The sequence below is a fragment of the Nerophis lumbriciformis genome, linkage group LG04 (genome assembly GCF_033978685.3).
Source record: "Nerophis lumbriciformis linkage group LG04, RoL_Nlum_v2.1, whole genome shotgun sequence".
NCBI classification, from domain to species: domain Eukaryota; kingdom Metazoa; phylum Chordata; class Actinopteri; order Syngnathiformes; family Syngnathidae; genus Nerophis; species Nerophis lumbriciformis.
Genome location: NC_084551.2, coordinates 48703414 through 48717500, shown reverse-complemented (window position 1 = coordinate 48717500; position 14087 = coordinate 48703414). Strand labels below are relative to the sequence as shown.

Genomic DNA, 14087 nt, shown 5'->3' with positions numbered 1-14087 from the left:
CACAACATTGATTCTAATTCCATCTATTAGTTATTTGTTTGAGCAAAAACAGTACAAAAAAAAAGAACACAAATCCAACAAATCCAATAAAAAATAAGTCATACATTTTTTGTTTTGTTTAACTTTAAACACTATCTCTAGATCAACTTTGGACCTATCGGTTGATTATACGTCATTATTTTTTGAGCAATAACAGTTTAAAAAAAAGAATACAAATCCATAAATCCAATAAAAAATAAGTCACAATTTTTTTTTTGTTTAACTTTAAACACTATCTCTAGATCAACTTCAGATCTATCGGTTGATTATACGTTTTTTTATATATTTTTTGTATTTGTTTGTGTTTTTTATATGGCTAACACACAAAATATGCAATATTTCCCCCCCCAAAAATGTCAAAGTGTAATATTTGATGTGAAGTAATTGAAGCATTCAATAACTCAATAATTAATCACAACATTGATTCCAATTCATTATCCTTTTTTGAGCAATAAAGATGTATCGGTTTTTAATAGGTTTTTTTTATTAGTTTGTTTGATGTCCTTTCTATTAAAGAAAAATTGTGTTTTTTATATGGCTGACACACAAAATATGTAATATTTTTCCCCAAAAATATTTCAAAGTGAAACATTTGTACATAGGTCAATAATTCACAACTTTGTGTTATTAGAGACAGCATTGCAATTATTTCTCGCTACATTTAACCTCTTTGCAGTTTTATTTCACTTTTTATATATTTCTATTTTTATTATATTTTTTAGTTTTTTTAAAATGTTTTTTAATTTATTAATTTATTTATTGTATGTCCTTTCTATCAAAGAAAACTTTAGTTTTTTATATGCCAAACACACAAAATATGCAATATTTCCTCCCAAAATATTTCAAAGTGAAATTTTTTATGTGAAGTAATTGAAGCCTTCAATAGATCAATAATTAATCACAACATTGATTCCAATTCCATCTATCAATTATTTTTTGAGCAATAACAGTATAAAAAAAAGAACACAAATCCAACAAATCCAATAAAAAACAAGTCATACATTTTTTGTTTTGTTTAACTTTAAACACTTTTCCTAGATCAACTTTGGACCTATCGGTTGATTATACGTCATTATTTTTTTAGCAATAACAGTTTAAAAAAAAGAATACAAATCCAACAAATCCAATAAAAAATAAGTCACAATTTGTTTTTTTGTTTAACTTTAAACACTATCTCTAGATCAGGGGTCCCCAAACTTTTTGACTCTGGGGCCGCATTGGGGTAAAACAATTTGGCTGGGGGCAGCGCTATATATATATATATATATATATATATATATATATATATATATATATATATATATATATATATTTATAATATGTAAATGTGTGTGTACGTGTATATGTATATGTAAAAGTGTATATATGTGTGTGTATATATGTATATGTGTATGTATATGTATATGTCCATATATGTATATGTGTATATATGTGTATATATGTATATATATATGTGTAAAAAAAGAACAAAAATCCAACAAATCCAATGAAAAATAAGTCATCATTTTTTTTTTTTGTTTAACTTTAAACACTATCCCTAGATCAACTTTGGACCTATCGGTTGATTACACGTCATTATTTTTTATAGCAATACCAGTTTAAATTTTTTTTTTAAAAATCCAACAAATCCAATAAAAAATAAGTCATACATTTTTTTTTGTTTAACTTTAAACACTATCTCTAGATCAACATCAGATCAATCGGTTGGTTATACGTTTTTTTATCTTTTTTTTAAATTTGTTTGTGTTATGTCTTTTCTATCAAAGAAAACTTTTGTTTTTTATATGGCTAACACACAAAATATACAATATTTCCCCCCCAAAAAATGTAAAAGTGTAATATTTGATGTGAAGTAATTGAAGCCTTCAATAGCTCAATAATTAATCACAACATTGATTCAAATTCATCATCCTTTTTTGAGCAATTTCAGTTTTTTATAGTTTTTTTTTTATTAGTTTGTTTGATGTCCTTCTATCAAAGAAAACTTTTGTTTTTTATATGGCTAACACACAAAATATGCAATATTTTTCCCCAAAAATATTTCAAAGTGAAACATTTGTATATAAGTCAATAATTCATAACTTTGTGTTATTAGAGACAACATTGCAATTTGTTCTCGCTACATTTCACCTCTTTGCAGTTTTATTTCACATTTCATATATTTCTATTTTTATTACATATTTTTTGCAGTTTTTTTAGAATGTGTCCACGGCCCTAAAAAAAATCAGCTGTGGGCCGCAAATGGACCACAGGCCACACTTTGGACATCCCTGCACCACATGGACTGTTTAGGTTGACATAGGAAGACACCAAATGAGATCCAAAGACGGGTTCTAATCTGTAGTTACGTCATGTCGCGGTGTTCAGGGTAAACTCGGGCGATGTGATCGGATCCGAGCCGCAAGCAAGCTGCGTCACGGTTTGCTTGATCGGAGTTGAACCCTGGGCTGCGCGGCGCTGACAGGGAGCGGGAAGAGCGGAGGCTGGTGTGGATGCAGCAATGCCGGCTGGGTTGGAGGGTTGGTGGGAGGGTTTGGGGGTGGTGGTGGTGTTGGGGGGGTGGTACCAGCTGCCCGGGGAGCGCCCATTACGAGATGGAGGCAGCGATAAGTGCTCTCCCAGGCCCCCTTTCGCAGGCATAATTAGCACACTTCTTATCTGCTCCTCAATTCACATTCACAGCCGCCTGCCATCAATGAAGCAGGCGGGAATCGGCGGCCAGACACGACGACGTTCCCACACAAAAATGCCTCGTACACCCTCGCTCGCACCCCCCTCTCGGACCCCGAATGTTTTCTTCTCTCTCTCCTGTCTTCAACCTTACAGTAGGTGGAGTCTTTGAACTCATGTACAAAAAAAACAAAAAAAAACACAGTGGTTTGTGCATCAAACTGCAATTTGGTCAAACAAAGCTATCTGCGTGTGTAATCGTGCTAATCAGCAGGAAAAAAATAAAGTCTTTGCAGATATTTTGGGATGATTCCCGCCCCCGGTGATCTATTCCCCCCCTCATCTTTTTCACCGAGCGCAATTGTGGAAATCTTCCCGAGTCTGCCTCCGCGAAAACCTTTAATAATAGCTCATTATTGCTGCGTCTTTAAATGGCTTTGTTTGAGAGTTAAACTGGAAGGTGCTCGTGAACGTCTTTGCCACTTTTTTTTTTTGGGGGAAACACAAAAACGACGAGGTGAGGGGCTGATATCCACAGATTTACCTTCAAACCTTCAGTTACAGGCCGCCATGCTTTTCAAACGGATAGCTGTGTGTGTGTACCTGGCTCTTGGAGGCGGCCACCTTGGCGAAGAGCGCCTGGGAGACCTTGGCTCGTTTCATCTCCTGCTGGATCTCGTCGTAGATGTTGGAGTTGATGTTGAGGATGCAGCTCTCCGTCTTGCCGTTCCACTCGCTGGGCAGGGGGGACGGCTTCACCTGCGCCAACATCAGTCACAGAGCAACTTCTAAGTCCCTTACGTCCTCTTAAAGCTCGTGCAATCATAATTCAGTGGCATTGTACTTGTGCAAAATCAGGTATCAATATGTAACACCACAGAAAGGCGTAATAATTGTGTAATTAACTTCAACTGACCTTTTGATTTAATGAATACAATTTTTCTCCTTAACTATTATTCACATTTCTTCTTCCAAATTATACTTTTTGGACAGTTCATTAGGTAACCTATCAAATAAGAGCCTAATAATATTAGAAATGTTTCTCAAACTGTTTCCAAATATATTTAATAATTTTAGGGGTGCCAAACAAAATCAGTACATATCTGGATTGTGATTCTTCTCAATTCCGGTTCCTAATCAAATAAACATTTTTTAGGAATTGATAGTTGAGGGCAGGAGTGTCCACACTGCGGCCCGCGGGCCAGCGCCTTCTATTTGGCCTGCGAGACGTCATGAGTTCACATACTTGCCAACCTTGAGACCTCCGATTTCGGGAGGTGGGGGGTGGGGGCGTGGTCGGGGGTGGGGCAGAGCGTGGTTGGGGGCGTGGTTAAGAGGGGAGGAGTATATTGACAGCTAGAATTCACCAAGTCAAGTATTTCATATATATATATGTATATATATATATATATATATATATATATATATATATATATATATATATATATACACACATATATATATATATATATATATATATATATATATATATATATATATATATATATATATATATATATATATAGCTACATCCTGAAAATATGCAAACAAAACTGTGTTTAGATAATTGATACTTCAAACTTGCATAAATAAATCTTAAGGAATATAACATAACTTGGCTTCTGAGAGCTTCAAAATGTAATGAATAAAATGCTAAAGTTGTTGATAAACAAGCAATTATTTTAATAATTAAATATGGTCATTTTAAATGAATTATTATGATAATTTAAAATTAATTATTTCAAATATGTTTATTTTAATGTATAATTCTAATACCTGGATGTAATAAGGAGTCAGAAAAAATACAAATAAAAATACAATTAATTTTGATGTTTTTAGCAAAATATAGTAAAAATGTATTTTTTTTTAAATTAATAAATATATTTATTTTTAGGTAAGATAAACATAATAATACAATTTATCTCTCGTCTGGATGATTTATTTCTTGTCACCCTGTTGTCCTCCCGTTGTGAAAAAAGGCTGTCCTCACTCAGGTGCATTGGAGCTGGAGGGGAGATTTTCAGGAGAATATTTGTCCCGGGAGGTTTTCGGGAGAGGCGCTAAATTTCGGGAGTCTCCCGGAAAATTCGGGAGGGTTGGCAAGTATGTGAGTTCATTAAAGCATTGCACCGCAAAGTGATTTCAAATTAATCTGAACCAGGCGATCTCTGAATGATACATATTTGCTGCCGTCTTGCGTACAATGTGAGAAAATCAGATCAATGGCGGAATAACCCATTTACCATTTATTTATGTATATACAGGACAGGCAAAAAGATTGGACACACCTTCTCATTCGATGTGTTTTCTTGTCACTGAAGGCATCAAAACTATGAATGAACACATGTGGAGTTATGTACTTAACAAAAAAAGGTGAAATAACTGAAAACATGTCTTCAAAATAGCCACCCTATGCTCTGATAACTTTTTCGCACACTCTTGGCATTCTCTCGATGAGCTTCAAGAGGTATTCACCTGAATTGGTTTTCACTTCACAGGTGTGCTTGAAGCTCATCGAGAGAATGCCAAGAGTGTGCAAAGAAGTAATCAGAGCAAGAGGTGGCTATTTTGAAGAAACTCGATGATAAAACATGTTTTCAGTTATTTCACCTTTTTTTGTTAAGTACATAACTCCACATGTGTTCATTCATAGTTTTGATGCCTCCAGTGACAATCTACAATGTAAATAGTCATGAAAATAAAGAAAACGCATTGAATGAGAAGATGTGTCCAAATTTTTGGCCTGTACTGTATATGTTTGTATATATGTATTTGTGTATATATATATATATATATATATATATATATATATATATATATATATATATATATATGCATGTGTATATATATATATATATACGTATATATATACATATGTATGTGTATATATACGTATATATATATATGTATGTATGCATGTGTATATATATATATATATACGTATATATATATATACATATATATATATATACGTATATATGTATGTGTGGGGAAAAAAATCACAAGACTACTTCATCTCTACAGGCCTGTTTCATGAGGGGTTCCCTCAATCATCAGGAGATTTTAATGGGAGCATTCACATACCATGGTTTATATAGGGCACAGAGTGGGTGGGTACAGGCTGGCGTAGGGGCGTGGTGATTGGCTCATGTGTTACCTAGGAGGTGTTTCCGTCTGTAGCAGCATGCTGATACAATTTCGCTGCGCTTGTTGAGGGATGACAGGTCTGGACGGTATATAATAAACAGTTTCTCTTTCAAGCATAGGTTGCATCTTTTATTACCACTATTGTAAGGTGTGCTGGATGCAAGAATTTGCCATGTTATTGAATATTCAACATTATTGTCTTTGAGGTCCCAAATGTGTTTGCTGAGTTCTGTGGTATTCCGCAGGTTTTGGTTCCTGAAAGAAGCCTTGTGATTGTTCCATCTGGTTTTAAACTCTCCCTCGGTTAATCCTACATATGTGTCGGATGTGTTAATGTCCTTGCGTGTTACCTTAGATTGGTAAACAACTGATGTTTGTAAGCACCCCCCGTTGAGAGGGCAATCAGGTTTCTTGCGGCAGTTGCAGCCTTTGTTGGTTTTGGGGTCGCTCTGTCCGGGGGCCGACGGCTCATTTGCAATTGTTTTGTTGTGGTTTGAGATAATTTGTCGTATATTGTTCATACAGCTGTAGCTCAGTTTAATGTTGTTCTTGTTGAATACTTTTCTTAGGGTGTTGCCTTTGGGGAAGTGTTTGTCAATCAGACTGAGGAATTTGTGGCCAATGTTAGTTGAGACGTTTTTGCTGTATGGGGGGTTGTACCAGATGATGTTGTTTCGTTTTCTGTTCTTTTTTGGTTGGTTTCCTGGCGTGGGTTCATAGGTGAGGGTGAGGGTACATATATATATGTATGTATGTGTATATATACGTATATATATGTATGTATGTATGCATGTGTATATATATATATAAATACATATACATACACACACACATATGTATACATATATATGTATGTATACATACATATATATATATATATATATATATATACATATATATATATATATATATATATATATATATATATATATATATATATATATATATATATATATACACATGTATATATATATATGTATATATATATATATGTATGTGTATATATATATATATATATATGTGTGTATATATATATATATATATATATATATATATATATATATATATGATGATGATGTATGTCTATCTATCTATCTATCTATCTATATATATATATATATAGATATATATATATATATCTATATATATACATATATATATGTATGTAATTATGAAAACATTTATGACTCTTCGAGGTCCCCCGTACTATACTTTAGGGGGTGCCCTAAAGGTTAAAAAAAAATCCATATACAATGTTGTATTACATTTGAAAATGAAAAATATCAAAATGGCCCCCACATGATTTGATTTTTCAGTGTGCGGCCCTCAGTGGAAAAGGTTTGGACACCCCTGCTTTAGAGTAACTCAGTATGACAAACTTAAACAGTAAACACAGTGGTGGTACAATCATCATACAGTATATCATATTTAATAGTTAGATGACTATAAATGAGCATTTTTGTTAACTTGGCAGTAATGTGTGTGTGCGTGTGTTTTCCAATGAGTGGTACCGTGTAAGAGATTTCGGAGTAGAGGTGGGGGTGTTTGCTCACAGGAGAAATGCCCACAGGGATGCGAGGGTTCCAGTCTTCGGGGCGCACGCTGTTGCAGTCTTCTCTCCGCGGCTGCACAGTAAACACAAAAGACAACACACTTTATTTCAAACGCACACACGCAGCAATTCCAAAGCACTTTGATATGTCGTACTCTGTGATTTCATTCTCACGTTGAGGCGGTAATTAAAAACAAAATCAAATCATCTTCATTCAGAGGCTTGTTGCTTCTTGACAAGAACCCTTTGACGAGGCAACAAGTATCCTAATAAAAAGCGAGAAGCTATTAGCGTTTGAAGCTTTGCTTACACGTGAAAGCAGAACGCCGTCGGGTTGAAGCTCCTATTCAAGGTTTTCAAGAAGTTTATTGCCATGCCAGCACACATGACACACGTGACACGGCACAAACTGTAATCCCGGATTGAGCCCAATGAGGACCACAAGCACAATAATGTGTACATAATAATGTACCGTATTTTTCGGAGTATAAGTCGCACCGGAGTATAAGGCGCACCTGCCGAAAATGCATAATAAAGAAGGAAAAGTCATGAATTCTACTTTTTGAAACCGATACCGATAATTTCCGATATTACATTTTAAAGCATTTATCGGCCTCTAATATATATATATACATATATATATATATATTAGAGATGTGCGGTTTGCGGACACAACCGCGGAGTCCGCGGATTATCCGCGGGTCGGGCGGTTGAAATATAAAAAAAAAAAGATTTTAAATAGATTCAGGCGGGTGGCAGTTAAACCAATTCGGAAATATATATACATAGTTAAATGTTGTTACCCACATACGAAAAACGAGCAGGCACCTGCAGCATGCCACAACAGAAGAAGAAAAAAAAAAAGAGATGGCAACGCCGGCAGCAAACGTGGTACGCGACAAACTAAAAAAGGGAATACTAAAGACCAGGGGGAAAAAAGGCCAGAAAAGTTCAGCGTGGACTCGTTTTTATGAGGTTGTAAATCAGGATGATAGTAATGCTGGCTACGTGATTTGCAAGAGCTGCGACGCTGTTTATGTCTACGACAGTCACAAAACCGGGACATCTAACATGGTGCATCACATTTGTGCAAAACCCCGAACCTCCACAAACACCCTGAGCGTGAGCAGTTTCTTCCGCCGTGATCTCAGAAGAGTGCCACAGGATGTTAAAACAAGGCTTACAGATGCATGTGTGAACGCAGCGGCCTGCAGCAGTTTGAGTGGCGCGAGCGCGCTTGGAGGTGCGCTCAGCGCGGCTCCCAGATGACTGCGCACTGGTGTGCGTCTGGGCCGTGACAGCGTGGCACGCATTGACTGTCTCCGCTAAATTGGATCAGTCTCCTTTCTTTAACAGGCAAAAGCTTTATAACCTCACTAATGCCTTGCATCGTCTATATTAGATATATAACAACGGGCGGGTGGCGGATGGCGGGCGGGTGCGGTTTTGATTAAATGTTAGTTCGGGTGGATGGCGGATGGTTGACGACTTTTGTGATGCGGTTGCGGATGAAATAATTGCCTATCCGCGCATCTCTAATATATATATATATCGATTCACAAAAATGATTAATAGCTTTAAATTATTACAAATTGTGATATGTTGATAAATCAATTTTTACTCAATAATGATACAGGTTGAATAGACGATATGTTTAATATTCTTTATTTCTGTTAATATGTTGACGCACACACGTAGGCCCGAGGATTCTCTGTCCATCGTCTGTCTTTGCAGCGCCGACACGTGGGGCGGTATAGCTCGGTTGGTGGAGCGGCCGTGCCAGCAACTTGAGGGTTGCAGGTTCGATCCCCGCTTCCGCCATCCTAGTCACTGCCGTTGTGTCCTTGGGCAAGATACTTTACCCACCTGCTCCCAGTGTAACCCACACTGGTTTAAATGTAACTTAGATATTGGGTTTCACAATGTAAAGCGCTTTGAGTCACTTGAGAAAAAGCGCTATATAAATATAATTCACTTCACTATGTGGCATTGTGTCAGTTTGCCCCTACTGACACGTGCTAAATAAAACGCTAAATAGTGCCCGCAAAACGGGGATGGGTCTTGATAGATGACCTTGCGCATGCTAAATAATTAGATTTGCATCCTCTCCTCTGAGTATTGTGGGCGTTCGGACGATCAGCACATATTTTGCATAAGAATGAAGACAAAGACACAAAATGGATTGGACCTTATTCCGCTTAAATCCACTTTGCACTCATTTAGTAGATCAGCTTTGCGTGTGCTATCAAGTTTGCACGTGTTTTAGTGCACGCAAACCTTTAGTAAATCTGGCCCTCAATCTACTGTATATTACGGACTATAAACTGCTACTTTTTTCCTACACTTTAAACCCTGTGTTTTATAAAATGGTGAGGGATTTTTCTTAAACTGACGGCCAGAATAAAAAAATTACAAAAAACAACAACGAGCAAACACGGTGGCAACGTCTTTTATTGTCTGTGCTATGACACCATCTTTTGGACGAGTTTGATCACTGAAGGTGCTGCAGTGTCCTTCCATTTTAACTGGCGTGCCGTTTAGTCTACGAGCCGTCCATAGCGTTACTACTCGTATGGGTTCCTCATTCATCACTTCAAGCAACGTTGTTTTACAGTATTACTAAAACTGTTTATACTACACCGCCCCATGTGTGATGTCGTAATGTAATGACGCTTGCGTCGTTAGTATTATTAACTTATTACTACCATTATTTTTGTATTGTTTCAGTTTCACAAATTCCTCAGTAAATTCACCAAAACGTTATTGAGTCTGTTTAGCTGATTGGAGAGCTAGCTTCTGCAACTAGTGGGTCCATGACGATGACTTTTGTTTAGTTTGATCAGCCGTTTTACTGCCGTGTTACAGACACTGTTTGGAAACAATTAAGGTATGTAAATAAACAGTGATAGAATATTTCTGTGTAAATAACTAATTTCACAACGTATATACCGTATTTTTCGGAGTATAAGTCGCACCGGAGTATAAGTCGCACCTGCCGAAAATGCATAATAAAGAAGGAAAAAAACATATATAAGTTGCACTGGAGTATAAGTCGCATTTTTGGGGGGAATTTATTTGATAACACCCAACACAAAGTTAGGGCTACACAAATCTGAAAAAGGTTTTCGTGCAAAAAATGGATGTGGCTAATAAGGTTTGATGTGTTGAAGTTAGAGATGTCCGATAATATTTTACTTTAATTTACTTTAAAAATATTTGGCTTTATGCAGACAGACTCAGAGCTTTTGTCTACATCATGCTCTTAAACTGAAAACATAACTGATAAAAACTACAAAGTGTTTATAATGTAATGTTATCATGATAAATACTAATATTGCAAGTAACCATTTAAATGGATATAAACTTGTATTACTCATCAATGTAAAATTGTTTACCATTGTACTGTAATTGGAAGGTAAATACAGCATTTTTCGGAGTATAAGTCGCACCGGCCGAAAATGCATCATAAAGAAGGGAAAAAACATATATAAGTCGCATTGGAGTATAAGTCGCATTTTTGGGGGAAATTTATTTGATAAAACCTAACACCAACAATAGGCATTTGAAAGGAAATTTAAAATAAATAAAGAATAGTGAACAACAGGCTGAATAAGTGTACGTTATAAGACGCATAAATAACCAACTGAGAATGTGCCTGGTATGTTAACGTAACATATTATGGTAAGAGTCATTCAAATAACTATAACATATAGAACATGCTATACATTTACCAAACAATCTGTCACTCCTAATCACTAAATCCGATGAAATCTTATACGTCTAGTCTCTTACGTGAATGAGCTAAATAATATTATTTGATATTTTACGGTAATGTGGTAATAATTTCACACATAAGTCGCTCCTGAGTATAAGTCGCACCCCCGGCCAAACTATGAAAAAAACTGCGACTTATAGTCCGCAAAAATACTTTTGGATGGTGTTAATAGGAATGTACGTCATGTATTTCAACTTTAAAAAGTGAATATTAGGGCTGCGACTAACGACTGTGTTGATAGTCAACTAGTGATGGACTATCTTATTCGAATTAATAGCTCTAAATTAGCCATCGGCTTTAAAAAATCCATTCATCTAACAATAAAGGAAATAAAGACTATTTTGTTGAGAAATATTTATTTATGTCCAATATCAACCGATACCGATATATACAGTCGTGGAATTAACACATTATTATGCCTAATTTAGTTGTGATGCTCTGCTGGATGCATTAAACAATGTAACAAGGTTTTCCAAAATAAATCAACTCAAGTTATGGAAAATAATGCCAACATGGCACTGCCATATTTATTATTGAAGTCACAAAGTGCATTATTTTTTTTAACATGCCTCAAAACAGCAGCTTGGAATTTGGGACATGCTCTCCCTGAGAGAGCATGAGGAGGTTGAGGTGGGCGGGGTTGGGGGGGGGGGGTGTATATTGTATACAGTGATAGAATATTTCTGTGTAAATAGCTAATTTCACAACGTATATACCGTATTTTTCGGAGTATAAGTCGCACCTGCCGAAAATGCATAATAAAGAAGGAAAAAAACATATATAAGTTGCACTGGAGTATAAGTCGCATTTTTGGGGGAAATTTATTTGATAAAACCCAACACCAAGAATAGATATTTGAAAGGAAATTTAAAATAAATAAAGAATAGTGAACAACAGGCTGAATAAGTGTACGTTATATGAGGCATAAATAACCAACTGAGAACGTGCCTGGTATGTTAACGTAACATATTATAGTAAGAGTCATTCAAATAACTATAACATATAGAACATGCTATACGTTTACCAAACAATCTGTCACTCCTGATCGCTAAATCCGATTAAATCTTATACGTCTAGTCTCTTACGTGAATGAGCTAAATAATATTATTTGATATTTTACGGTAATGTGGTAATAATTTCACACATAAGTCGCTCCTGAGTATAAGTCGCACCCCCGGTCAAACTATGAAAAAAACTGCGACTTATAGTCCGAAAAATACGGTACTTGCGGCTAATATATGGAAACATATTTTTTCCCCTAAAATTTAGTGGATGTGGCTTACACACCAGTGAGCTCTGTAGCTTGGAATATACAGTACTAAATGTGGGGCCAACATGCTGACCACTAAGCCATCGCACACCCCTATAACCTACACCTTATATCTAATATGCGAATATCTAATATGCTATATAAAGCAGTGGTATAGTGAGAAGTGCCGCCCACAGCAATTCTTTTTATAGGCCCTCTGCACATTGCGAAAGGAAAATGAATTTATTATTAATGAGATGTATTATTAGGGTTAGAATCTCAGCACAGCCCTGTCACTTAAATAATTATTTTTCTAATCATTTTTTTTTTGTAATGTGCTAAATGCCATGCGGCTATATTTCAAGTATTTGCTAATTTGATGCTAAAGAAATGAGTGCCGATAGGCCTTGTCATTGCCTGAGATTGGCCGATACACCTATTGAACAGTTCAATATGTGTATTGTTAGATTAGAGTTAAAAAGTTTAATTTGTGAGTTGGTAAAAAGTAAATTGTACTGGTTTAGTGGAATGTTTTTTAAAGGGGAACATTATCACCAGACCTATGTAAGCGTCAATATATACCTTGATGTTGCAGAAAAAAGACCATATATTTTTTTAACCGATTTCCGAACTCTAAATGGGTGAATTTTGGCGAATTAAACGCCTTTCTAATATTCGCTCCGACATCGGGAAGCAATCCGCCATTTTCTCAAACACCGAGTCAAATCAGCTCTGTTATTTTCCGTTTTTTCGACTGTTTTCCGTACCTTGGAGACATCATGCCTCGTCGGTGTGTTGTCGGAGGGTGTAACAACACGAACAGGGACGGATTCAAGTTGCACCAGTGGCCCAAAGATGCGAAAGTGGCAAGAAATTGGACGTTTGTTCCGCACACTTTACCGACGAAAGCTATGCTACGACAGAGATGGCAAGAATGTGTGGATATCCTGCGACACTCAAAGCAGATGCATTTCCAACGATAAAGTCAAAGAAATCTGCCGCCAGACCCCCATTGAATCTGCCGGAGTGTGTGAGCAATTCAGGGACAACGGACCTCGGTAGCACGGCAAGCAATGGCGGCAGTTTGTTCCCGCAGACGAGCGAGCTAAACCCCCTGGATGTCTTGGCTCACACCGTCCCTTATGCCACCGAAGATGATCAAGAGAAGAATATCGACCCTAGCTTCCCTGGCCTGCTGACATCAACTCCAAAACTGGACAGATCAGCTTTCAGGAAAAGAGAGCGGATGAGGGTATGTCTACAGAATATATTAATTGATGAAAATTGGGCTGTCTGCACTCTCAAAGTGCATGTTGTTGCCAAATGTATTTCATATGCTGTAAACCTAGTTCATAGTTGTTAGTTTCCTTTAATGCCAAACAAACACATACCAATCGTTGGTTAGAAGGCGATCGCCGAATTCGTCCTCGCTTTCTCCCGTGTCGCTGGCTGTCGTGTCGTTTTCCTCGGTTTCGCGTGCATACGGTTCAAACCGATATGGCTCAATAGCTTCAGTTTCTTCTTCAATTTCGTTTTCGCTACCTGCCTCCACACTACAACCATCCGTTTCAATACATGCGTAATCTGTTGAATCGCTTAAACCGCTGAAATCCGAGTCTGAATCCGAGCTAATGTCGCTATAGCTTGCTGTTCTA

At 36.5% G+C, this 14087-nt stretch overlaps 1 protein-coding gene across 7 annotated transcripts in view; it reads right to left on the bottom strand.

The window, feature by feature from the left end:
- Nucleotides 1-14087, bottom strand: part of satb1b (SATB homeobox 1b) — a 250029-nt gene that overhangs the window by 64415 nt on the left and 171527 nt on the right. For 4 of the 7 annotated variants that reach the window (XM_061956591.2, XM_061956583.2, XM_061956625.2 and 1 more), the window contains 2 exons: nt 7368-7481; nt 3313-3468 (listed from right to left, as the gene is read on the bottom strand). In XM_061956591.2, the coding sequence (XP_061812575.1) occupies nt 3313-3468; nt 7368-7481 (270 nt within the window). The remainder of the gene's footprint in view (nt 1-3312; nt 3469-7367; nt 7482-14087) is intronic. The other 3 variants (XM_061956599.2, XM_061956634.2, XM_061956617.2) reach the window with 1 other exon arrangement.